Source organism: Necator americanus, chromosome V (genome assembly GCF_031761385.1).
Source record: "Necator americanus strain Aroian chromosome V, whole genome shotgun sequence".
NCBI classification, from domain to species: Eukaryota; Metazoa; Nematoda; class Chromadorea; order Rhabditida; family Ancylostomatidae; genus Necator; species Necator americanus.
Genome location: NC_087375.1, coordinates 28,655,735 through 28,680,697, shown reverse-complemented (window position 1 = coordinate 28,680,697; position 24,963 = coordinate 28,655,735). Strand labels below are relative to the sequence as shown.

General features: G+C 41.2%; 6 protein-coding genes across 10 annotated transcripts; 2 read left to right on the top strand and 4 right to left on the bottom strand.

The window, feature by feature from the left end:
• Positions 1 to 719: 719 nt before the first annotated feature.
• Positions 720 to 5,465, top strand: RB195_015525 (uncharacterized protein; the record flags this gene model as incomplete). Of its 3 annotated transcripts, XM_064206273.1 has the most annotated exons (12): positions 720 to 737; positions 3,430 to 3,524; positions 3,582 to 3,708; positions 3,767 to 3,855; positions 3,909 to 3,924; positions 4,000 to 4,009; positions 4,437 to 4,524; positions 4,598 to 4,673; positions 4,740 to 4,892; positions 4,993 to 5,091; positions 5,151 to 5,239; positions 5,375 to 5,465. In XM_064206273.1, 12 exons carry the CDS (start codon positions 720 to 722, stop codon positions 5,463 to 5,465), a joined length of 951 nt encoding a protein of 316 aa, XP_064062152.1. The 3 variants fall into 3 exon arrangements, with proteins under 3 accessions (XP_064062152.1, XP_064062154.1, XP_064062153.1); XM_064206271.1 differs by lacking the exons at positions 720 to 737; positions 3,430 to 3,524; positions 3,582 to 3,708; ... (1 more) ...; positions 3,909 to 3,924; positions 4,000 to 4,009 and adding an exon at positions 4,137 to 4,158; XM_064206272.1 differs by lacking the exons at positions 4,000 to 4,009; positions 4,437 to 4,524; positions 4,598 to 4,673; ... (2 more) ...; positions 5,151 to 5,239; positions 5,375 to 5,465 and having other exon boundaries at positions 3,909 to 3,984.
• A 4,237-nt stretch (positions 5,466 to 9,702) lies between these two features.
• On the bottom strand, positions 9,703 to 10,209 carry RB195_015524 (uncharacterized protein; the record flags this gene model as incomplete). Its single annotated transcript, XM_064206270.1, has 2 exons — positions 9,703 to 10,014; positions 10,102 to 10,209. 2 exons carry the CDS (start codon positions 10,207 to 10,209, stop codon positions 9,703 to 9,705), a joined length of 420 nt encoding a protein of 139 aa, XP_064062151.1.
• Positions 10,015 to 11,776, bottom strand: RB195_015523 (uncharacterized protein; the record flags this gene model as incomplete). Of its 2 annotated transcripts, XM_064206268.1 has the most annotated exons (3): positions 10,015 to 10,394; positions 10,459 to 11,384; positions 11,445 to 11,776. In XM_064206268.1, the coding sequence occupies 3 exons, from the start codon at positions 11,774 to 11,776 to the stop codon at positions 10,015 to 10,017; spliced, it is 1,638 nt and encodes a 545-aa protein (XP_064062149.1). The 2 variants fall into 2 exon arrangements, with proteins under 2 accessions (XP_064062149.1, XP_064062150.1); XM_064206269.1 differs by having other exon boundaries at positions 10,376 to 11,422; positions 11,471 to 11,776.
• Positions 11,777 to 11,856: 80 nt separating this feature from the next.
• Positions 11,857 to 12,096, bottom strand: RB195_015522 (uncharacterized protein; the record flags this gene model as incomplete). Its single annotated transcript, XM_064206267.1, has 1 exon — positions 11,857 to 12,096. The coding sequence occupies one exon, from the start codon at positions 12,094 to 12,096 to the stop codon at positions 11,857 to 11,859; it is 240 nt and encodes a 79-aa protein (XP_064062148.1).
• On the bottom strand, positions 11,857 to 12,567 carry RB195_015521 (uncharacterized protein; the record flags this gene model as incomplete). The annotated part of the gene is made up of 3 exons (XM_064206266.1): positions 11,857 to 12,187; positions 12,318 to 12,452; positions 12,518 to 12,567. The coding sequence occupies 3 exons, from the start codon at positions 12,565 to 12,567 to the stop codon at positions 11,857 to 11,859; spliced, it is 516 nt and encodes a 171-aa protein (XP_064062147.1).
• Positions 12,568 to 15,715: 3,148 nt separating this feature from the next.
• Positions 15,716 to 22,968, top strand: RB195_015520 (uncharacterized protein; the record flags this gene model as incomplete). Of its 2 annotated transcripts, XM_064206264.1 has the most annotated exons (11): positions 15,716 to 15,751; positions 15,827 to 15,899; positions 16,981 to 17,058; positions 17,123 to 17,193; positions 17,259 to 17,384; positions 17,452 to 17,556; positions 19,712 to 19,847; positions 21,179 to 21,280; positions 21,358 to 21,432; positions 22,545 to 22,609; positions 22,822 to 22,968. In XM_064206264.1, the coding sequence occupies 11 exons, from the start codon at positions 15,716 to 15,718 to the stop codon at positions 22,966 to 22,968; spliced, it is 1,014 nt and encodes a 337-aa protein (XP_064062146.1). The 2 variants fall into 2 exon arrangements, with proteins under 2 accessions (XP_064062146.1, XP_064062145.1); XM_064206265.1 differs by lacking the exons at positions 15,827 to 15,899; positions 17,452 to 17,556; positions 21,179 to 21,280; positions 21,358 to 21,432 and having other exon boundaries at positions 17,259 to 17,304.
• Between the last annotated feature and the right edge of the window lie 1,995 nt (positions 22,969 to 24,963).

The window sequence follows — 24,963 nt, the reverse complement described above, 5'->3', positions numbered from 1 at the left end:
GGACTTGGCAGCGAGAAGTAAAATGGACTGACCGCTTGAAAGGACTTTCACCGTTAGAATTTGCAACGAAGCCAGCTATTTCCTTCAAGGAATAGCTAACAAAGTGCACCTGCTTAGGTCAATGCAGTAATAGCAATCAAGCAGCAGATCTGGAAACCAACAGATTTTTGCTCTTCCGTCTCTGAAGTACAGACGGGTGAAACTATTTATGAACTTTGAAAAGGACATTAGGCGTCGCACATAAGTCCAACGCAGACGATCCTATCACTTTCTTAAATCATAAACTGAATGAAAGTTATTCATATTGTACAGTTAATGTTTACAAATGTACATACATCAGTCTGGTTTCAGAGTCTAACTTGGACTGAACTGCAAAGAAACAATGAATCTGCAAGATTTACAAACGTAAATTACCTTTCTTTTGCCTTCCTTTCTCACAACTGCCTTTACGTCAACGACTTAAGAAGTTTGGCATTAAATCCCTTTTTCTCCTTTGAAACTATAAAATTTATTCAATGTTTACTACCATGCAACGTGACTTTTCCCGTAAGTACAAACAATAAGTAATATTCTCATGTGCCACTAATATTCACATTTTGAAAGTTCCTCTACTGGGAAATTGAATTTCATGTTGTACACAACTTTTTTATCTGTTTCTGTTTCTTTAAAAGGGGGTGACCGTTTGCGTGTCCTCATACTCATCGTTTCCAGCTAACATCATGGCGGCTACTCTTCTGGTAAGTCTTGATAGTTAGTGATATGTTCTTTAATCTGAAGTGGTGACTAGTTTGAGATGCGAGGACTGGACTACACAAGGTTCACTGTTCTGATCAGTCGCAAAAGTCTTTCTTCCTTGACACCCAACCACAACTATTTTTGTTAAAATTGGAGCAATGCAGATGTAGTTTACGAATACATAGCATTTGCTGTGCGTTCAGAAATTCAGAGAATTCCTCTGGACTCCATGCTACTCACAACCCTCTTTTTAAGAAGAGTGGTCCAAATAAATGGCGGAGTGTGCAGAAACGAATAATTAAAATAATGTACTCGCTGCAACGAATGAGAACACCTCTCCTGCATGATACCCCAATTTTATAAACATCCACCCAATACTGTTAGATGCTTGAATGTTAGATGTGATCCTCACAAAGCAGACATCAATTACTCGCAGGGCGCAGAAGTAGGTGTAAATGTGAGAGACGGTCATGCCCAAGAAAGCTCAGCAGTAGTCAAGTGGGAAAAAAAAACACTTTTTTGTAGGTGAGAGGTGATAAGGTGGCGAGTTCTCAGCTTCCCGTCTTTGAAGAACCGTCGGAAAAAAAGGTGTTTGCCTTCCAAAGTTTTAGTGCTTCTTCTTTGTTGTCTAGCGCTATATTTGTCATGTAATACTGAAGAAACAAGGAGAGTGGAAGAAGGACCGTCGAAATAGAAATAAAATATTAACGTTAATCTACTCTTGTTTCCACGCATCTAAATTCCACCTACAGTGGTTGCTCCCATTTAAATCCTAGGGTCCATTATTCAAATATTTCTTGTAGGCTGGTGTTATCGGCGCACTATCGCTACCAGCTGTAGATGCTGCAACAATTGCGATGACAGGACAGTCTTTCCCACTGCTTTGAAATATTCCTTGAGTAGTATATGTGAACTGTTTGTGTGGTCTTGACTGCAAATGACCCTGGCTGTGATCTACCCATTGCCTAACCAACCGCATAGTAATATAATCTATGTCAGAATTTCTCAGAGTCCAGGAACTCACTGATTTCTGATAACTGGAGGGAAATGGTTCTGGACCTTCATAACGGATTTCGTAGAACACTCGCAGAGGGGAAACAGGAGGGCAAAGGCGGCGCCTCTCTGGTTGCTGCTGCAGACATGAGTGAACTCGTATGTCAAATTTATGCGATCTTATTCTCTACAAGCTAAGCTTCACTAATTTGACTCCTGAACATTCTTCACCATCACACCATATCAAAGAATGCGGGTTAGTAGAAGAATAAGGTTATTCCAAAATTCCGAATTCTGTCACTGAATGATCTATTTTTTCATTAAAAAAAGAAGCTGCAGTTTAGTCAAGCAGACTAAGGCTCATCAATCTTTATTTCATAGCGAACATTCAGTTCGAAGCCACTTTCAAGATTGCAACAACAACGAGAGCAAATAGATTCCTTTTTGATTGAAACGGAGCAAACAAACTATTTTGTACACATTAGAAAATTATTTCTTATTTTGCAGTAATGAAGTAAGTGCGCCTTCAAGAATTCTGCCTCGAGAATTATGCTTTCGAGGTCACCAACAAATCTGAACACCAGTCACAAACGAGAGCAGGGGCTACGAGGAGCACTTAATGAATTTTAACTGTATATGCACATTAAGTGTACTAATATTTAGCAGCACATGGATTATTGGTTAGGAGTCATGGACTATTGATCAGAAAAGTATTATAAAAACCTGGTGCAAATGCAACGTGATGCAAGAATATCTGAGTAGTACAAACATGAATACCATTCAAGAATACAATGTAAGTGCAAAAGCTTCAGCATTATGAACCTCACTACAATCTTAGTAGTAAATAAAGCCGCTGCTGATTTTTAGGTTCTATTAATTCCTTTTTTTAAATCACTGATATGGAAGAGAAACGTAAGCGAAATGGAGGTTTTTGGACACCTCCTTTTTGCATTTAATCAAAGTGATAAAGAAGTTGTAGCCGCTTGCGCGTTGTGTGCTGCATAGAGGGACGGAACAAGGTCTAAGAAAACTATTTTGAAAAGTCAAAATAAACAAGAAGAATATACAAAGAAGACATAAACACAAAATGGGGCAGATTAATATGAGGAGTTGCAAAACTTACTGACAACGGGAGAAAATCGTTGGGAACTACAGAGGAAACAACAGTGATGCACACGAAGTTGATTGATTTGTTGAAGGTTTCGGTTTGGAAAACGGAGAAATACGAATTTCTCTTTAATTCACCACAATTTCTTAACCAATGTGTGAACAGATTTTGAGGTCAAAATTACTTTTTTTTTGAGGACGAAGACTAACGGTGTTTGTTTTTTCACTTTCAAGCATCTGTTCCTCTCCATACACAGCAGTTTGAAAGGCTACGATTCTTCGATTAAATGCAAAAAAAAAACAAATGGTGCCGAAGATGACTAATGAAAAACAGCTTCGTGCTGTCTGAACACCACTTCAATGATCTGATGAAAGGCTAGAGAAAGTAAAATTAAAGAATCAAAAACACTTATCGTTCAGAGCGAGATGAAGTGACATGCAGCATTTTGCTAGCACTTCTATTTTTCTGTAGTTTCGAGTTCAAAAAAAAAAAGCTAACGACATGCTCACTTGTATAGTTATCTTCGCAGTTTGCCGTTTTCGAAATAGTATCTAACGTCGTTTGATTTCTACTCGTCTAATTCTATCGCGCAGAGTTGGGACTACAATACAGAAGTGCTTGCTCAAACAGAAGCTAAAAAATTTGGCGCCATCACCGCTCCAAATGGTTACGGGTCTACATACAGCAAGTGATGTCCTTTTTAAGATGCCTTTGCTTGCACCATAACATGTCCTTTCGTTTCAAGGATCACTGTCGGGAAAACATGTGACGCAAGCAAAACAGTGAAGGAAGAAATAACGACGTGGTGGAAGGACGGTGCAGCTAAGCAGGAAACAAAGACTAAGGTTGCTGACAATGATAAGTTCTCTCAGGTTCGTTTTCCTAGCAAAGAAGACCGTTGTTGTGCATGTAGGATGCACTAGTTTTCAGATGGCTTACTTTGAAACTAGTGCAGTGGCGTGCTCATACTACCCATGCTCTTCTACAGAGCTAAGTTTGGTTTGCCTCTACAACAAAGAGTAAGGGAATAGTCTCCTCATTATTTTCAACGGACTCAGGTAAAAAATTTCAGTGCAGCGGATCAAGCCGTCACAGATCTTTACACGGAAAACCCAGAACAATGCCAATGTCAAAATTGCCATTCGTAACTGTGTCCGTCGGAGTTCACTCCTGGTGAGAAATTTTTAATCAATTTTAGGAGGTGAGGCTCTATAAAACTTAGACGCGCATATGAATTTCCTGCATCTATAATATTCACATGCTATTTCTTCAGTGTTACATAATTTTACTGTCCCGTTGAATGATATTTTCTAAAAATCGAGGTACAAAATTGGCATGGGAAAATTATAACTCTCTTTTGGCGGACTTCTACATTTCGGCATTCCTTTTCATATTTGCATAAACTCCTAACTAGGAAAGGATTCATTCTGCATTCATTCGTCGTAAAACCGTGTGACTAAAGATATCGGCGTGTTCTTTTACCACTCTAGAATTTTGTGAATTTCTGTATTTCCGCGTGACCGTATTATCACAACCTTCAATGTATGTAATATGTATCCGCAAAGCGATTCGAGACAACTAATTCTTCCAAACCTTGCAGCTCCACTGCCAAGCTCTGTATATTCTGACTGCGACAAAGCAACTCAACTATTTGGAGAAGCCGCGTTGTATTCACACAATTACTACAGGTGAAACCATTTAACGTACGGTTAGAAGAATAGTTCTTGTAGAAGGAAAAATTAAAGCAAACAATATGTTCAGAAGGTTGGTGGCCACAGGATGGGCTGAGGACCCAAAGAGTAAATATGCGAAGCCGGCGAAAGGAGTGATGGAACTGGTGAGTTTCATAGTTATCCCTGCTACCTTACTTACATTTCCTTCATACCTCATATGAACTTGACAGAAATCCGAGAAAACGTTAGAAGAAAACGCAAAAAATTACTTGGATGTAAATGCAAACACATGTCCCTTAACTCGGGAAAGTGCAGAAAGTATTGGAGAGAACTTCTGGAAAAGCAATAATTTCACATTGTCTCAGGAAGAGGCTGTCGATAAGGTTGGACAAATAAGTTGATTATTCTACATTTCGAAGGTTTTGTCAGATTTGTTTCGAAGGCGAATACAATATCTCGCTTTTCATACTTAACCTTCTCCAGGCTGTCGAGGAATGGTTTAGCTACCTGACAGACATTGGTCTCGGTGATGACATTAAATATGCAAACCTTAAAGGGGATTCAGGAAAGATGTTCGGAAATGTTAGTCGGTAAACTGGCTCTTCTGTTGAGAAAAGTAAACAGCAGTGTTTTCATTACAGGTAATCCATGACGAGACAACGAAAATTGGTTGTTATGTGAGAGCTTGCGCGAAGGAGGGAGTAATTGTTGTCGATTGTCGCTATGATCCGTATGTTATAACCCATAATCCGTGGAACAAATAATACTGCCATACTTTTGTCCCTAAACGTTAAAGATAACAGCTTCTGAGCTTACTCATTATTAAAAAATCGTGTCCGCAAAAAATAGCAACTTTTTCTTTCAGGAAGGCTGACGGAAATATCTTCGAAACTGGAAAGACGTGCAGCTCGTGCGGCAACGCCAAATGCTCGCCTCTTGGTGGACTTTGTGCCTGAGCACATGCTAACAGATTATTTTAATGTTTGCGAAATGCTGTAAGCAAATCCATCACATCCATAATCCTCAAATGAATGGTTTTTTTTTCACTTGTTTGATATCTAACAATGCGACCCAATATAATAAGATGGCTTCATTTTCTTTCCATATATATTGACGGAATTGGCCCTTCTTGTCACTGTTCCACCATAATCGCACTTATGAACGTGTCTTAAGTAATTGATTAACCAAAGGATTGTTATCAGTTAAGTTTGGATATTTCCCGGAAACTTCAGCTGAATGACGGGACCTGCGGACAAAGCAACCAAATGGTCCCCATAAGACGAGAACGCTACAACGCGCGAAAGAACATCTACTCAGCTTTTTTTACATAGAATCACGGAGTGAGATAGCGCTGTCTGCGGTTTGATCATGTTACGGAATTCATTGCAGTAATTAATCCCAATTTTGCCCTTATGATTTGATGTTACAATGGCCAGACGGAGGATTCGTCTTCTGCGAGATGACATGTCTTGGACTCTTGCATATAGGGTAAAGCTACGAAGAGAAAAAACTAGGAGTTAGCTTCCAGAACTTCTAGGAACGAGGGCGTAGTTGAGCCCTTTCCCCAAAAAACTACATTTCAGCAAAACTAACTCGAGGGGTTTTTTAAGGACGGTTAGGAAGTTGAGTATGGTCACGCTCATCTTCATAGTATATACCTCTAACTCTTTATTTGTGAGGAGAGCCCCCAATATCGTCAATTTCGTGGTGTGATGCCTTACATACAACACATCTATGAGAAGAATGAAGGACACGAAAATACTTCTCATCACTAACATTTTTTTTCCTAGATTAAAGGCAGCATACCACGAACCTGAGGTGGTGAGGATTTCAGGTGGAGTATTCGTAATAGTAGAATGGATTATGGAGAGGGGGTGCGGTTCCGTCCATTTCTCCCTAATTGCTGTAAAAAACGGCCCGGAAGATGCTGCGCCGCACAGGGCTGGCGCGCTCCAATCGAATTCCTTGTAGAAAATAGTGCACAAGAACGGTCGAAGCCGTATCTTCGTTAGGAAGAAATGAACGAAATCAATCTCTTCCCCATAATCTACGAGCCCGTATACGAATACTCCACCGGAAATCAGTGCCACTCCAGATTCGTCGGGTGATGCCTTTAATAACATTTTGAGGATTTCTACTAGCGAAGGAAAACAGCATTGTGTTGAATTATCTCGCAAGTTCATTTGGTTCTTCTTGTGCCATTTTTCTGAGTTTTGCGAATAAATAAACATGGAGTTGGTCATATACCATCAGCTGTTCACTGTCACTTTCAAGAAAGGAAACAATCGTTGGTACTTATTTGAAACTGCTAATTACCAAACATTGCTGCCGAGAGTAAACAAGAGGATGTAAGTGATCAACTGTTTTCTTGTATTCTAAGAAATTGTTCCTAATGGAGTCTAAAAAAGCGGAAAGCGGAGCGTATGGAACAAATCTCCCAAGCCAACGCGCTCGTTTAAGGTTAATGATTGATGATATTGCATTGAGGTTCATTGCGGACGATCCTCAAGCTATAAGCTATTTTTCGTTAGTTGTCCTTCTTTCCTTTTGTTTAAATGAAAGGATAAATTAAAAAGTGCTCGGCACTGATTAACTCCTCTACGATGCTTAAGTCAATCGAAATCCTTCAAGATTTGTACGCAATGATTTACGGAGTCAGACTATGAATGAAGACAGTCTTTTTATCCTTCCAGATGAGTCTTTTAACAATTTATAGGTCGCGGATGGATGAAAGGCTTGAATGACCTGTAGCGGTTTCAAACCATCGACCAAATCAGAACCGCTTACCAGCGTGTTGCAGCCGCTGTTACAACCCAACAAATATTCTTCTTAATTTTTTTTACTGCTATTATTATATTAGGTTCGCACCTTATATATCACCAGAAACTGATCTTGCTGTTTCTAACATTCTCAAGTTTTTTTTTTCAAGGGGCTTAAGAGTCACCTTCACTTTTTGTATGGAACATTGTTAAAAGTTAAAGTTTCTGGCGCTAATCAATCCGCTTGGGATGCGCCACCACGTTCACTTCAATTCAGAATCGTTTGAGGTTCACGAACGTGTATCTGGCCTATACAATGACTTGCGGTGGCTAGCCGATGTGTCAAGTCAGTGCTTTTATCCTCCCAGACAAGTCTGGTATCAATTTATCGACCCCGGAGGGATGAAAGGCTTGGTGAGCACTAGGGCGAATTCGAACCTCCGATCGATCGTGCAGGAAGCGGAACCTCTAGCCGCTACACCACATCCGCCCCTCATGGAACATTGTTATGTTCAACGAATTGACAATGATTGTAATGTAAACAAAAGTGTCGGCCTTACTCGGCCAAGGTGACTGGACACTTCACTCGTCGGCTCGAGATAGGCATGAGCGGCATTGAGAGTAAACAGGTGAGGACGCTATTTAGATTATCTGGCCCTGCAGCAGAGAATGACCCTATCAGATATTCTCATCATCATGCTATCATCAGAGCAACTAGTGCCGCACCCTCCGAGCAGATTCGCACTAGTACAGAGCGGTGGCGTGGGATCACCTCTCCCGCTCCAGACCTGGTATCTCTGGATGATCAAATAAAGTTTCATGTGATTCAGAAGATATCCGAAATGATAGTCCAAAATTAACGGCTCCTCTACAGCACCAAACGAGGACTCGTTTAAAGGCAGCATACCATGAATCTGACGTGTTATGGATTTCTCACAGAAAGCTTCTACATGGGGTCTTAGAGTGAGAAGAACCACGTGATTCCGCTCATCTGTTCGAGGTCTTCGAAAGAAATGGCATGGAAATTGCTTTAGTTCCCACGAGATGCGTTAGAATGCACTTTTATACACACGCTTCGTCCCCCTTAGCAATACATTCAATAAGTTGAACTTGAATAGGCTGGCGAGGAGAACTTATCGAACCTGGGACGCTCGCTCGTTGATGCGATGTGTGCCGTGCAACTAAGTCGTTTTTTACCTGAACATTTGCCTCAAAGATTTCTATATGATAAAGAAGAATAAGCTTCAATATTTAGATTTGTACCTGTGTAGAAACCAATATTGCACAAATGTCAGTGAAGCAGTGATTTGGAGCAACCTTTGTAAACGATTTCCCTAATTCCGATCGCAGACTATCATTTAATTTCTGCCTAACCGGGGAAGGCTGGAGAGTCGTAAAAAGTCGCAACGACCACCCCAGGCCAAACAGGCCACCCTTCATTTCTACGGTGTCGATGAGTCGGTAACTAATTTGTCTGGGAGGATAAAAACACTGAATTGATACATCGGCTTGTTCCCTCGCGTCTCTGTATACGTCGTGGACGTGTCTACAAATCTCAAAAGATCCTGAATTGAAGTCGAACGCGTTGATGCGTCTCATAGAGGTTGATCAACGCCAAGTTTTTAAAGAAAAGTGGAGCCTCACGTACACGCAGAGGCTGTTGCGTAGGTTGAGTGAAGATAGCACAGATAGTGAAAACATTCTGCGCTGAAATCATAAGACGATCATTGTTGAGCACCTTTACAAACCACAAATTTAAAACCAATTGGTGGTTCTTGGCGGACCCTTTTAGAAATTATCCCCGTGAAAACTTCAGGTTACTGATTTCTTGTGATGCGATTATTTCCGAACAAGTTCGAGTTGTTGTTCTCCCATGGAGTTAAAGATTTCTCTGCCTATATTTGTGATATGTATCTACCAATAAAAAGTAGAACAAAAAACGGATTGTTCACCAAATTCTGTTAATAATTAACATTTAACATTTAACATCATATGAAATATTGTCAAAAGATCTTTATTGACTACTTGAATTCGAAATATTTCACCTTGCAATTCAAGGTTTTTCAAAAGTTTTGTGGAAATTTCAAAACTGTACCCCACTTGTCCATGTACTTCTTACATTACTGTCACTGGTCGGTTCGTAGGAAACCAGTCGATGCGCCTTGACCCTGATCACGCTGCTTATAAAACTCATATATACTACTACGATCGCTTCTCTCAGCTATGGATCAGTTTCTCCTTCAGCGGCGGAATGTCGTAGTGAGTATCAAGAGTTATATTTAAGTAAGACTATATAACTTCTTTTTTTTAAATTGAGTTACGAATTATTCCAGATTATTCTTTTGTTATGTTTCTTCGCAATGCCTCATCATTGTTTCGTGAGTAATTCACAAGACAAAGTTCATGGTAAGTGGCACAGTCCCACGGTTTCTTCTCAGTGGTCCAAGAATTCAGAACTGTCTTCTTCATGCTTCATTCTCGTCATTCCTGGATGTCCTTGATGCAGTTGCTTCAAAACTGCTTCTTGAAGTGAGGTTGGCACGACGATTCTGTGGCCAAAATGCAGGCATCCGTTCTGCACTGACAATTCGTGACTCAGAGCCTTCCAGCTGTTGATTTGTTCTTTAGGCTTGCTTGGCCATGTTCCTGTCTGCCGCATCCATATGACCTGCGATACCCTTTCAGCCTTCCTTGACTCTTCTTCAATAGTTTTCCTGGTCACGGGCAGTGCTTTCACAGCAGCACTCTAAACAGCAAGAATGTCCAGTTCAATTTTGGCTATTACAATATCTTCTGTCTGAGCCGGTCTTGGAGGGATCAGGTGTGACAAGACGTCAGCTTGTCCAAACTCTGTCGTCTTCTGATATTCGATATCAAAGTCGTATCCGAGAAGTATCAACTTCCAACGTTGCAGTCGATTTGCCGTGTATACGGGCACCATTTTCTTTGGTCCGAAAATGTGTAGCAATGGCTTATGATCCGTGAGGAGCTTGAATCGACGTCCATATATGTAACGGTGGAACTTCCGAACAGCGAATATCAAAGCGAGTCCCTCTTTCCGACCTACCGTAGTTCCTTTCTGCAGCGGTGAGACCTCGGCTTGTATGCTATATTGACTTCGGCATCCTGTGCAGAATCAATGCTCCAATTCCATGGTCTGATGCATCGGCCGCTACAATTATATCCAGACTGGGATCAAAATGCGTCAGGAACAGGTCTGAAGCAAGCAATTCCCTGGCGCGATTGAAGGCTGCTTCACATTCCTCATTCCATTTGAACGGAACGTTCTTCTTCAACAAGGCATCCAGCGGTGCGCGTAACTGGCGCATCTCCGCGACAAACGATCCGTAGTAGTTGATCATACCAAGGAACGAGCGAACCTCTGCCACGCTCTTTGGTACTGGCATCTGGCGGATGACCTCAATCTTCTCTGGGTCAGGATGGCGTCCGTCCTTATCTATGATGCATCCGAGATAACGGATCTGAGGCATCAAAAAGTTACACTTCTCCAATCGGACACGGAAGCCGTATTCGTGGATCCTTCCGAATAGTGCTTCCAAGTTATGGCGATGCTCCTGTTGTGTGCGGGCTGTGACTATCACGTCATCCAGATAGGCCGCAACGCCTTCCAGTCCACATATCATTGAATCCATGATCTGCTGGGATATGCCAGGTGCTGACTTCACGCCGAAGGGTAGACGATTGTAGCGATGCAGCCCTCTGTCCGTATTAATCGTCAGCATTTCCTTCGATTCTTCTTCAACTTCCACCTGTAGATATGCTTCTGCGAAGTCGATTTGCGTAAAAAGCTGTCCTCCATTCAGCTTCGTAAACACGTCCTCCGCGGTAGGCAACGGGTGCTGGTGCAACTGCAGCGCATCGTTCAATCCTGTAGAGAAGTCTCCGCACAAGCGGATTTGCCCATTTTTCTTCTTGACTACAACGATAGGCGTGGCCAACTCTGAATGCTCTACTGGGAATATCACTTGTTCGGCCACCAGCCGATCAATTTCGGCATCCAAATCCGGCACTGAGGCATAGGGCACTGGTCGCTTCTTCTTGAAAACAGGTACTGCGTTGTCTGTTATCAACAACTTCGCCTTAGTCTTGACGCATCTGCCAAGTCCGCACTTGAACACTTCTGCGTATTGCTTCTTCAAGTCTGCGATGATTTACTCTCGGTTTGCTTCTTCTTTAGTCACCATTCGCAGTGGTGTTTGTCTTTCAACTCTTTTTATGCTGGAAGTTGAATACTTCAAGTTGAATACATCATGACTTCCTTCCATGTCTGTGTTGTCCATCTTCAATGCTGTGAAGTTCTCACGTTCAGCAACGAGGTCTTCTGTCGTCAACGGCGCATCTTCTGTGTGCGTATCCAGTCGACGGAACATTCTCAGTCGAACTTCACGGAGCGACGAATCCTGAAGTCCTGCTACGAAATGTAGCGTCTTCAGTGCTGTGTAGTCCAGCTCCTTCAGTCGAGCGTCTTCGTCCATCCGCTTGATCATGTCAGCGTAGTCGCGGAATGGTACATAACTGGCCGTCAACGGCGGGCAGTTTATTCTGAGACACTCGTACCGTCGTCGAATCAGCGTCTTCTTTGACGCGAAAAGCTTCTCCAGATCTGCACCGTCGTCTCGAAATCGATCTCGTGCGGTTGTTTCGGCAGTATGTCATCCGCATATTTGAGATATGCATCATCGTCCAGCTTCATGAGGTTCAAATCGTGCTTCTTGCTATCCAGCAAGACCGAATCCCTGATGACCGTGCCATACCTCTTGTACCAATAGGCGAAAGTGTGACCCACCTCTTTGTCGGACACGAACATTTGCACATCCTTACCCAGCTGGTCGTATTGATCCTTGCTGACGTCCTGGTTCTCTGCGAGGGTGCCAAGGAGGTGAGCAGCGTTTTCATTTCTTCATGTTGAATCCGCATTTGTTCAACCATTGCTGCAAGAAAGTTCTCGAGTTGTGATTCCGAAGCCTTACCTTCGGCTCCTCGCGGCATCTTGGGGGATCGCGACGGACTCGTTTGCGCTGCTTCTACTCGGTCTTTTTTCTTCTGAATCCTTGATCGGCTGCTGCTCCGTCTTTTTCTTCTGAATCCTTGATCGGCTGCTGCTCCGTCTTTTTTCTTCTGAATCCTTGATCGGCTGCTGCTCCGTCTTTCTTCTTCTCAATCCTTGATCGCCACTTGTTATGTCCTTGCTCGAGTTGTGATGATGGTTTATTGGACCGAGTACTTACCCAAAACTGAACCAAAATCGGGCAACTGTGCCAAACATTGCTACGTACATTGAGCTGGTGAATAAGATCTCTCAACACATGGTAATTACATGCAATGGCAACAACACAAGATATACAACTACATGAACTAACATAGTTAACATCTCTACGGCTCCAACACAGACTATGAATGAAAAGAGTATTTTTCTCCTCCCAGATGAGTCTTCTAGCAATTTATAGATCGCGGATGGATTAAAGGCTTGAATGACCTACAGCGGTTTCAAACCATCGACCACATCACAACCGCCTACCAGCGTGCTACACCCGCTGTTATAACCCAACAAATATTCTTCTTAATTAATTTTTTTTACTGCTATTATTATATTAGGTTCGCACCTTACACATCAACAGGAACAGATCTTGATGTTTCTAGCATTCTCTAGTTTTTTTTACAAGGAGCTTAAGAGTCACCTACACTTTTTGTGTGGTACATTTTTATTTTCAACGAATTGACAATGAATGTAATGTAAACAAAACTGTCGGCCTTAGTCGGCCAAGGTGACTGGACACTTCACTCGTCGGCTTGAGATAGGCATGAGCGGCAATGAGAGTAAACAGGTGAGGTCGCTATTTAAATTATCTGGCCCTGCAGCAGAGAATGATCCTATCAGATATTCTCATCATCATGCTATCATCAGGGCAACTAGTGCCGCAGCTTCGCACTAGTACAGACGGGGCGGTGGGACCCCCTTTCCCGCTCTAGACCTGGTATCTCTGGATGATTAAATAAAGTTTCTTGTGATCCAGAATTAACGGTTCTTCTACAGCAGGGATCACGGACTCGCTTAAAGTCCATGAACCTGACGTGTTATGGATTTCTCACAGAAAGCTTCTACATGGGGTCTTAGAGTGAGAAGAACCACGTGATTCTGCTCATCTGTTCGAGGTCTTCGGAAGAAATGGCATGGAAATTGCTTTAGTTCCCACGAGGTGCGCTAGAACGCGCTTCTATGTACACGTTTCGTCCCACTTAGCAATATATTCAATAAGTTAAACTTGAATAGGCTGGTGAGGAGAACTTATTGACCCTGAGAGGCTCGCTTGTTGATGCGATGTGTGCACAAGGGTCCCGCATTGCAGTGCATGCCCTAAGAAACAGCGGCTTCTGAGCCGTTTTTTACAGCGACTACGCAGAGATGAGCGGTCCACCTGTCCCTGTATAGAAGCTTTCCATGGGAAATCCACACCACGTCAGATCCGTGATATACTGTTTTTAAAACTAAAGGACAAATATCTATAAGACACCCTCAAACGGAAATCAATCTACTTATTTACGAGGGATACAATTTATTGACAACATTTTAAAAGGACATTCTTACTGGAGTGGTACTGGCAAACGAAAAATGCCACTTGTCCAAATATTCCTTCTTGTCACCGATTACTCGGGTCACCTTAGGACGATGATGTCACACTCAAAAACATGGAATCAATTTTAAACCAACAATAGAAGTATTTTTGGAAAATTGAAAAACGAGAATCCGACGAACATATTGTGAATACGGACCTGAAGCAGAATCGAAGAGTATGTGACTTCGTAGTACATGCATTTCTACTTTAAGAATGACAAAATAAGATTGAAAGTGATTGTTGCAATTGCTGGAATCCAATCAAAGACAAGACTAATAGTCTAAGCCAGACGTTTATGAGGTACAAGTGGATCTTATTATTATATATTTATTTTCGCCTAAGTCTGTTCTTGTATTGTGTTTGTTTCGGTCATTGTTATTTATTAATCATCACACCCCATTTTTAATTTTTCTAGGATTTCAACTTTTTATTTTCCCTTACCTTCCTAGGTGCCAAAATTTTAGTGCACATCTTATTTAATTCGTGTTCGAGCTTTTAAAAATAAAACACTCATTTAGTTTTAACGACGCAGGTGTTCCTGTTGCAACAGAGGACAGCGACTTGTATTCGATCCGCCGCATGACTACAGAGTGGCTTAGTAGAGCGGCGCTTGAACACGTTTTATTCGGTACGAGATAAATAGCAGAAAAAAATCTGCAAACAACTTCTTTGAAAAGATAGGCAGGACTAATTTCAAAATCCAAGTGGTTTAGGCCACAAAATAGTGGTTTAAAATTTACGAGGAGAGCACCATGGGATCCCGTGCAACTAAGGCGTTTTTTTACCTGAACATTTGCCACAAAGGTTTCTATATGATAAAGAAGAATAGATTTCAATGTGTAGATTTATACCTGTGAAGAAAACAATATTGCACAAATGTCAGTGTAGCAGTGATTTTTTTAGCGACCTTGGCAAACGATTTCTCTAATTCCGTTCGCAGACTATCATTTTATTTTTGTCTAACAGGGGAAGGCTGGAGAGTCGTAAAAAGTCGCAAGACCACCACAGGCCAATCAGGCCACCCTTCATTTCTACGGTGTCGATGAGTCGGTAACTAATTTGTCTGGGAGGATAAAAACACTGAATTGATACATCGGCTTGTTCCCTCGCGTCTCTGTATACGTCGCGGACGTGTCTACAAATCTCAAAAGATCCTGAATTGAAGTCGAACGCGTCGATGCGTCCCATAGAGGTTGATCAACGCCAAGTTTTTAAAGAAAAGTGGAGCCTCACGTACACGCAGAAGCTGTCGCGTAGATTAAGTGAAGATAGTACAGATATTGAAAACGTTCTGCGCTGAAATCATAAGACGATCATTGTTGAGCACCTTTGCAAACAACAAATTTAAAAAAATGTGGTGGTTTTTGAAGGACTCTCTCAAAAATTATTCCCGTGAAAAGTTCAAGTTGCTGTTTTCTTGTGATGCGATTATTTCCGAACAAGTTCGAGTTGTTGTTCTCCCATGGAGTTAAAGATTTCTCTGCCTATATTTGTGATATGTATCTACCAATAAAAAGTAGAACAAAAAACGGATTGTTCACCAAATTCTGTTAATAATTAACATTTAACATTTAACATCATATGAAATATTGTCAAAAGATCTTTATTGACTACTTGAATTCGAAATATTTCACCTTGCAATTCAAGGTTTTTCAAAAGTTTTGTGGAAATTTCAAAACTGTACCCCACTTGTCCATGTACTTCTTACATTACTGTCACTGGTCGGTTCGCAGGAAACCAGTCGATGCGCCTTGACCCTGATCGCGCTGCTTATAAAACTCATATATACTACTACGATCGCTTCTCTCAGCTATGGATCAGTTTCTCCTTCAGCGGCGGAATGTCGTAGTGAGTATCAAGAGTTATATTTAAGTAAGACTATATAACTTCTTTTTTTTTAAATTGAGTTACGAATTATTCTAGATTATTCTTTTGTTATGTTTCTTCGCAACGCCTCATCATTGTTTCGTGAGTAATTCACAAGACAAAGTTCATGGTAAGTGGCACATGGAGCACTTCAAAAGTTCAAAAGTTTGAAAATTGCATAATAATAAATAACATATATTATTGCTGCAAATGTATGATAGAACTCGTAATGGAAAGGTTCACAGGTTCCGGAAAATTTCGCCAGTTTATGAAAAATCTCGAAAATGGCCCTTAGGTTTGAGTTGCTACGTGCCCTCAATGATACATGCACAGAGAAAAAAGATCCAAGCACACCCCAAATTCCGAAGAGATTGAGGGCATGAGTGAGTCGTCCTGATTCCATTTCATGCTCAAAAGTGTAGGTTTTTTCTCTGGAAATTTCTGGAATTTCCTTTCAAAGTGCGTTCAAATTAATATCGATCTAAGGCACAATAACTGTTCTTTATCAAAATATTGTGAGGATCAAACAAATGAAATTTTCTGGAAACTTCTAACAGTATCGTGCTGATAATGACTTGAAATGGTTCCTGGTCTTGATTTTAAGTCAAGCGAACACAAACTGTATGAAATTGGAGTCAAACACTGTGTAGTACAGGATCATGATAGATGTGCAGGATTGCAGCTCGACTTTTTCTTTTAAATTCGTTCTTCTTCATGGAATGCTTCAATTTTCGTTTTTGAGTTCGATAAATAAAGGGATGACACTACATTTGAACAAATTTGTTCTTTCTTTTTTTGTGGAGATTTAGCTCGGGAATAATTCTCAGGTGTGCAAAATGCACGGTAAAATCATATAACGTGAAAAAAATATAGCTACTAGTCTTCGTTCCTTTCCAGTCGTCATAGTTGCAATTTTTTGTAGAGATTACTGCGAATTCCTAGCCGAGCTCCAAAGAAGAACGGAGTCTCAGAATTTGCCTATTTTAACCTTTCCTCGTGACAGTTCCGAATATATTGTTCTTTGAATAAGGATAATCCCTGACTCGATAGGAGACGCGAAGTTATGGATTTTAGCCGGAGATTTTTCAAACAGCAATTTCAGAAACCGGCTGTTGTAAGGAAAAACCATTTGGGCGCTAGGCAGAAGTGGAACTCTTGTTTTTATTATCCTTTATTTATTTCATAAGATTTTGTGACCTATTTGAGTTTAGGAGCATGTAACTCCATTCGCTGCTCCGAAGATACCGAATGCTTGGAACATAAAGGGGAAGCAAGCTGCTACAATACAAGTAGGCTTATTCACATTAAATACCGTTCAAGTTTTGAAATTTTCTTATGAGAGATCTCTTCCAGCATGTCCCGTGGACGAGGTTTTTCTACTGTGCTCCTCTGGGTGTGAACCGACTTGTGAGTCAACAACTGAAGTAAGCAATAAGCAATTTTTTGAGGTCTGTCACTTTTTTGCCCGAACATCTTAGGAAAACTGCAGACTTGCAAGAATTCCTGTGGTCCACCTTCGTGCCAATGTCGACCTGGTTTCGTGCGCAAAAACGGGAAATGCATTAACAGGAAAAAGTGCCCGAAAACACCTACGAAATCGGAGACACCGAGTTTGGTTTGACTGCTGAGAGCGTAACTGTGAACTCTTTCATCTAAATAGTGAACGTTTTTTTAACTTCCAGCTGAGGGAAACCTCCCTAAGCCGTCTGACTGCGTTTCGTTGCATTGCTCTCCAGGACATCACTGTGAAACAGTTTCTAGACAACCGCAGTGTTTGCCTGACACTGGTGGGTATTCTCACAGGAATTTCTGACAGGAAAGCGACTGTTGACGTATCTTTTTTCATCGTACTTAGATCGGCTATGTGCTACAAATTTACGAATCAGTCTCCGTTTTCCCACTTTATTACAATAGTTCACTACGGAGTAACGATCTATTGTAATTAAGTTATTCAGAAATCTGTTAAACATTAGAGCATTAGAAACTTGTAGAAATGTGCGATGACTGGCGCCACATAGGCTTACTAAAGTTCCAAATTGCGACTGGATAGGCTTTTTTTCTACATATTTTCTACATACATATACATATATTATTCTTTTTTTCTACACAACAGCCTGAGATTGCGCTGTGACGTCACCTTGGGAACATTGGAGCAGCAGTGCAGCGTTAGATTAATGTGAAAATTAAAAGAAAATCTCCTGACATTGACTCGAGAAGGATCTCATAGACGAGGTTCACCGCTGGCGCAAAATGTACCGGCGCTAACAATGAAATCGTGACACCTACAGTACACCTTAGGGGCTAGTAACATCAGGGCGACAGTTTTTAAGACCAAAAATTAGAAAACGATTAGTCACGCATCCTCGGTTGCACGCCCTGGACATCTCGTGAACAGCGTGGGACTGTCCACAGAGATATTCTGGGTATGTTTCTTTTCTGTAATATTTCGAGGGTGACATTAATGTGATTTTTGGGCCAATATATGTGCAGGATATAATTATAGGATATAATTAAGTTAATTAATTGTAAGAGGATATAATTTTCTCGCTTAATGAACAAAAAATCATGTTTTCCGCCTTCCTAAATTATTAGATGCTCGAGTTGGACGCTTTTTGTATGATGAATGCTCCGTCCATTACTTTTTAGTAAACTTTATAGAAATTACGATCCTTGAACAGACACTCTTTGAAATACAATTTTGTAGTATCTCTTTAAGTATGGAGTTAATGCTACCCTTTATGAACAGAATACCACGGAATTGACGATGTTGGTGTATATCCACGAGACAGACAAAGTTAGTGGTGTTGAAAATGAGTTTGAGCGCGTCCATGGTCAATTCCCCATAATCTTTTTGAAAAAGAGGAGCGTGGGAGACGCCCGGTTTTCGAATTTCTTATGAGGCGCTTTACTTCTCGCCGCATTCGCGAGCGAGAGGATGGAAGTCAATGAGCCCATTCAAGCAAAATGAATGGACATCCTGTTAAGGAATCTGGCACGAGTACACGTTGGCGCGTTATGAGGTGCTTCGTAGCGAAATGCGCACACAAAGACGTTTCCCACGCCAATTTCCGCGGAAACAGGCGAACTGAGCACGAACGCGCTTATATTTTGAAGATCAGTGCTATATTTTGGATAGGAGGTCCTCTACAACTGGGCGCTTTAACAAGAAGAGCACCACACATTGAGGAAGAAACAATCACTTCGATCAAATTTACTACTTAAAACAGACATTTGATCACTATTAAATACGGCATAGTTTCTCATTAAGAAAAATTGTTCGGCATTTACTTATGCGTAACTTATTATCTGTCACATTGTCCATTTTCTGATAGAATTATTTGATTTTATTGCTCCGTATTAAATGGAAAAACATCTTTTCATTTTGTTTCTCTTCTGAAAAAGTAGAAAGCAGAATGCGAATTTTCTCTTCAACTCTTTCACATTCCATTGTCCAGCTGTAGTCAAAAAGTAGAAAACTACACAGAAGACAATTTTCTGTAACAGAATCGAAGCGGCTGAAGGGTTATTTCACATCATCTTAAGGGCATCACCCCACGCATCTGAGGTGGTACTGATTTCAGGTGGATTATTCGTATACGGCATCGTAGATTATGGAGAGGGGCGTGATTCCGTCCATTTCTTCCTAATTGCCGTAAAAAGGTTGCGGAAGATGCGGCGCCGCATAGGACTGGCGCGCTCCAATCGAGCTCCTAGTAGGAAATAGTGCGCCGGAGCGCTCGAAGCCGTATCTTCCGAGCCGTTTTCTACGGCATTTAGGAAGAAATGAACGGAATCTCCCTTCCCTCAATGACCTACGACCCTGTATACCAATACTCTGCCGGAAATCCGTACCACTTCAGATTCGTGAGGTGATGCCTTTAAGGGACTGAAGAATTAACCTACCACGGACTCCAACTGAGTTGTTTTCTGTGACTGATCCAGGAAATTGCGAAGTGGGATATAATGGATCTTGTTGTTTTAGCTCTGAACCCTACTTGTGCTATGGTTGATATTGATTGTCTTCCCGGATACCATTGTGAAGACACGAGCACAGGAATGAAATGTGCACCGGACCGAGGTAATTTCCCTCCAGCATCATCGATCTATTTTGTCCGTACAGGACTGCAGTGATTTTTGTATTCTTGGAACTTCCAGAGCAACCAAGGAGTCACTCCGCCAAAAAAGCTGTATAGCGATTATTTTGAGAACAACAAGCGTCCTAAAGAGTGAAAATAACCTAAACAATCAACAACAATAAATTATTTTTTGTATTTTTGCATGTATGGCCGTTTGTTTTGATCTGGGGTCGTCAAAGTACCGTTTTATCGTTGGAACAATGCTTTTCTTGTAATTTCTCTTCTTTTCTTGTTTCTTTTCTTGCAGTCTCTTTCAAGCTATATGGTTTTGCAAAAGCTATAAATTTTGATATTTGACCTACTAGGTAAATATGTATATATCACAAAATTGTTCAAAAATGTCTCCTTTGTATCTAGACAGTATCTAGAAGTCCAGTATCTAAGCATTTAAATAATCTCAATGAACGAGAGTTATTCGTTGTCAGATGATGGAGAAGCCAAGCGAATTCCACCTCTCACCTGCAAAAATACAAAGAATCCTCCAGCATGTTTGGCCGGGTATCACTGTGAAGTCGTCAACGGGAATCCCAAATGCGTGTTTGGTGCAGGTCGAGAGTTTTACTTTTTGGTTACATCTCATCATCCAAAATCCCATACTGTATCTCGAAATTTACAGTTTGGGGATCAGGAATGAGCTGAGTTACGAGTTCAGGTTCCAAAAATTAGGGAGTTTCAGCATATTTCTGCTTTGGGAATTCCAACTTACATCTTTGGAAAGTGGAAAAATGCGAAATCGGAAATTTTTCTTCGAAAGTTGGAGAGTCCTCATTTTTCCAAATTTTATGTTCCGCATTTCACCAAACCTTTCATCCTTCCGGGGTTGATAAATTGGTTCCAGAGTTGTCTAAAACACTGATTTGACACATTGGCTAGCCCCGCAAGTCATTGTTTTGGGCCAGTTACACGATCGGAATCCTCGAACGATTCTGAATTGAAGTGAACGCAGTGGCGCGTCCCAACCGGATTGATTAACGCCAGACAGTTTCTCCTTTTACTTCACCCTTATGATACTTTCTAGGGAAAATCAAGAATTATCTCATTCAGGAACGTTTATTTGTACTTCTTTCTGTGGTGGTCCGAAAATTCATCACAACTAGGTGAAAACTGAAGGGTTTGAAAGAAAACTTGCATAAATTCCACAATTATTTAAACCACACTAATAATTATAAGGTAGCACAATCTGTGCTGAAGTTATATTATGCTAGATTGCAACGAAGCCAAAGCTTTTTTTCTGTGAACGAAGTATCAACGAAATTGATGAAGCACATTTCAGCCCCTTCTCAAGAAAGTAAATCATCGTGCGCTTTACTCGAGTGTCCAGAAGGAGAATATTGTGAAGTTCTCGATGAGGGACCACGATGTGTTGTCTTGTCAGGTCTATACTTTAGATTGACTTTTCCGCCATTTTTGAGACCAGGAGATGTTCAATGATGCAGTCATCTTCCGTTTTAGAGCTCTGTGCAGCAGTAGTCTGCGCTACTGGTCAGTGTGTTGAATTCAGTGGCAACTTTGGATGCTTTAATACAAGTATGTTATTCTTCTATCCTTTTATTTTAAGTACCAGTTTATTCTTATTCCACATGTGCATAGGGTGGGTCCAGACTAATCAAAATAACAATGGCGAGATAAAGCTGCTCCCACCCCTTGATTCTTTGTTTTCTCTACCTCTGGTTTTTCTCTTCGTACTTTAGAAGGACACTTTTCCAACAGTTTTATGGTTTTTTTCTGTTGAGGCGCCTCTAAAATTTCTTTTTGTAGGTGATGGATAGGCTGATAGTTTTTGTTGTAATTGTGGATAATTGGCTTCTCACTACGAATCATAAGAAGCAATGGGGAATGAGAATCATGCGCAATCAAAAAAAAGAAGAAAAAATTAGGCCAAAATCCTGTCGCTATAAAATGAAGCCTTAGAGGCACCATAGGAGAACAAACTGAAAAGGATTCTGCTGCTAGTTCTAGTCAGGTACATACTGTTCCACAAGAAAGAAAAACAAACAAAAAGCAGAAAGAAAGGGACCCTATCAGCCCCGGAGGAATGTGTTCTCGATCGCTTTATTCGAGAGTGTAATGCGCAACGTGGATTGTACATTAATATGCATATGTAATAATTAATTGTTAAATTTGGTAGAAAAGCCCGTTGAGTATCCATTTTCCATAGTAAAAGTTTAATTCATGAATGGAAAACAGTCACATTAAAGCCTTTTTCCAACCGCCATCTGGAACATTCTGAACGATAGCATACGAGTTCTCATATGTCAACTACCGCGTGTGCCGCATGTGCACCCAGAATGGCCATTTTTCCGCACTTTGCATTACTCTAACGATTTTTTACCTTCAACTATCCAGGGAAGGATGCAGGATGAAATGGGAGGACAGACAAACAGACACTTCAGACAAACATAGAGGATGAAAAGGGAGGAAATGTAGAGAAGCTACACATCCAAAAAAAAAGGAAACCCGCCGTACGTACATAAACACAAAAAATATCGCGGTCCGTGGTTGACTAAGCCTCGTGTTACTTTGCACTCAATGATAGCCTTTGGCTTTTGGCACATAACGTTGTTCATTGTTGATATTTGTTCTTCTTCTCCATTATGATAAGGAAGAAGAGAAAGATAAGGTTTTCTATATTATTTCAGCTTGTGGTTTGCACGAGGAATTCAAGAAGTGCGCAAATTGTGAGCCGACTTGCGAACGGAAGCAAGTGAGTTTTTGGAAGATTTCCTCCCATTCTTCACTTCCCAACACTAAAACTGTAGAAACAATACATTGTTTTTCTACCATCTTTTTAAACGAGATGTGCATTAAAGATCGTTTTTCTGGAACGTCTTCGCTCTCTCATTAAATGCTCTCTGTTGACATCAACAAACTCTTTCCCTTGAATTCCTGACGGTGATGTTTATGCAAAGATTACAGAAACCATGTGCGAACGAGTGCCTCACTCCAGCATGTCAATGCGTGCAAGGCTATGTCAGACATCGTGGAAGGTGCATAAAAAGCGAGAATTGCGAGAAGTTTGCGGATTATGGGAAATTTTCGAAGCGATTTTTCCCAAACACCTGAAATACAGATTGTTTCACGGGTATGATAGTACATTATATAGTCGGGTCAAAAAAAAAAACATGAAACATGGTGCAGTTGCGTAAGCAGCTGCGTTCGAAGCCCTGCGGTAGAAATAGCGGATGGAGTCGAGTTGGAACCATCGCGAATTGAAGCGATGGGTAGTGCTAGCAAGAGTCCCGCCACGATCCAAACCGCTACGCTCCACTGCTTCGAGCGAAGTCGCTTACGCAATTGCACCAATCCCTCCATATCGTTTTCATCCGACTATATGTTAAACACAGTGAATAGCTATTTTTTGATTATATGTAGTTACATAATAAATAAGAATGGTTTTGGATTGTTGTACGCATTCAAAATTGTAAACAAGAAAGAATTTCATTCTTGTAGAAGTAATGAAGTTTCAAGAAGTGTTCCTCAATAATCTATGTCTTGTAGCGTTCTTTCAGACTGCTACAAAGTGGGTTTCAGGCAACAACATGGCACTGTCTGAATTTTCCCTCACATTAGCAATTTGAACGTGAAGGCTAGCGCGCATGATATGCATATACTGTTGGCGTGAAAGGTCTTGTAAAGCGTTGACGCAGTGGGTCGTCGATGACATGGCATGAAATCTCTCGAAAGTATGTGGAAAACTCCCTTATTTGCTCTTTTCTTTTTGCTTTTGTAGTGTATAGGACTTTGATTGCTATCATGCATGGTCATGCAAATGGCTAGCTATCACTTGAATAGTTACGTGCAGGTGTATGTTTCTAGTTCCCTTCATGTACCCATCCCTTTTCTAGAAACTTGGTCTGGAAACACCGAACGAGAAACAAGGGAGTAGACATACAGAATGCTAGGAATTGGACTGCTGGCGTAGCTGCCATAACCATAAGGTTTTTTTTTAGCGCTTCATATAATTTTTGTACAATTCCTTCTACTTTGCTTGGTAATACCAACAACCAACCGTCTGCCCATCTGTGATCTGATGTTGCACAGTTGCGCTTGTCGTCTTCTAGCGCCCTAGTTCTCTGTCACTTGCTTTAGGGGATGGTAACCATTCTAACGTCCTTGGACTTCCGTTCGACCTGCGGTGTTACTGCCTTCTAGCTCTGGTGTATGGTAGGGTCAAAACAACATGAACCACGGTGAAGTTGCGTAAGCGCCTACGCTCAAAGCGGCTTGAGCGTCGGGGTTAGGATCCAGGGAGGACATACTAGCACCGTCCATCGCTACAGTTCGCAACGGTCCCACATCGATTGCAACTCCACCGCACCACTTCGAGCACAGCCGCTTACGCAACTGCACCGTGCTTCATGTCATTTTTCCGTTACTATTTCAACGCAAGGCTGTGGCACAATGGTATCATTGCCTTTTGTCCCAGCACACTAATTAGAGCCTCTAAACACCTTTGACTGCTTTTTCGAATGGCATGTCAATAAGACTTCTGGGGTAGACACTACATACTACATTTCATGATAATTTGTCTGGTGATTGTTGCAAAAAAGACTTGATCGTGGGCGAGATGCCCAATGTCATGACTGTCATGACTGCGCAAACCCAGAGAAGTATGCGTTGGTAGCCATTCAGTTCAAGCTGCCTTTCCACGGACCGCACGTGTACAGCGGTACCAAGCCTCACTCTGTCCCGGATCCTTCTTGAGAGTCTTAAAGTTACTCTATAATGGCATTACTTTCTCTCTTTCGGGTTCGATAGGAGCTACGGCAATCAAGAATATGAGTTTAGTTTACTTGAACTGCGAGATACGACTTAATGCAGTTATCCGCTTTTTCGTCGAGGTATGTCGCCCTTGTGCATATCTGAGCCCATCTTAGTCCATTTTCGGCCAACGCTAATTAACAAATATACCATGAATAGATAATGCAGTTATGGAGAGTAGGTTTATAATATGCGCATATTACAGGGCAGAATAAGAATAGCAGAACGTTATTGTAGTTTTCTACCGTCGTTTTCTTCACATACATGGTCAGGATAAGCTGAAAATTTCGAGACATA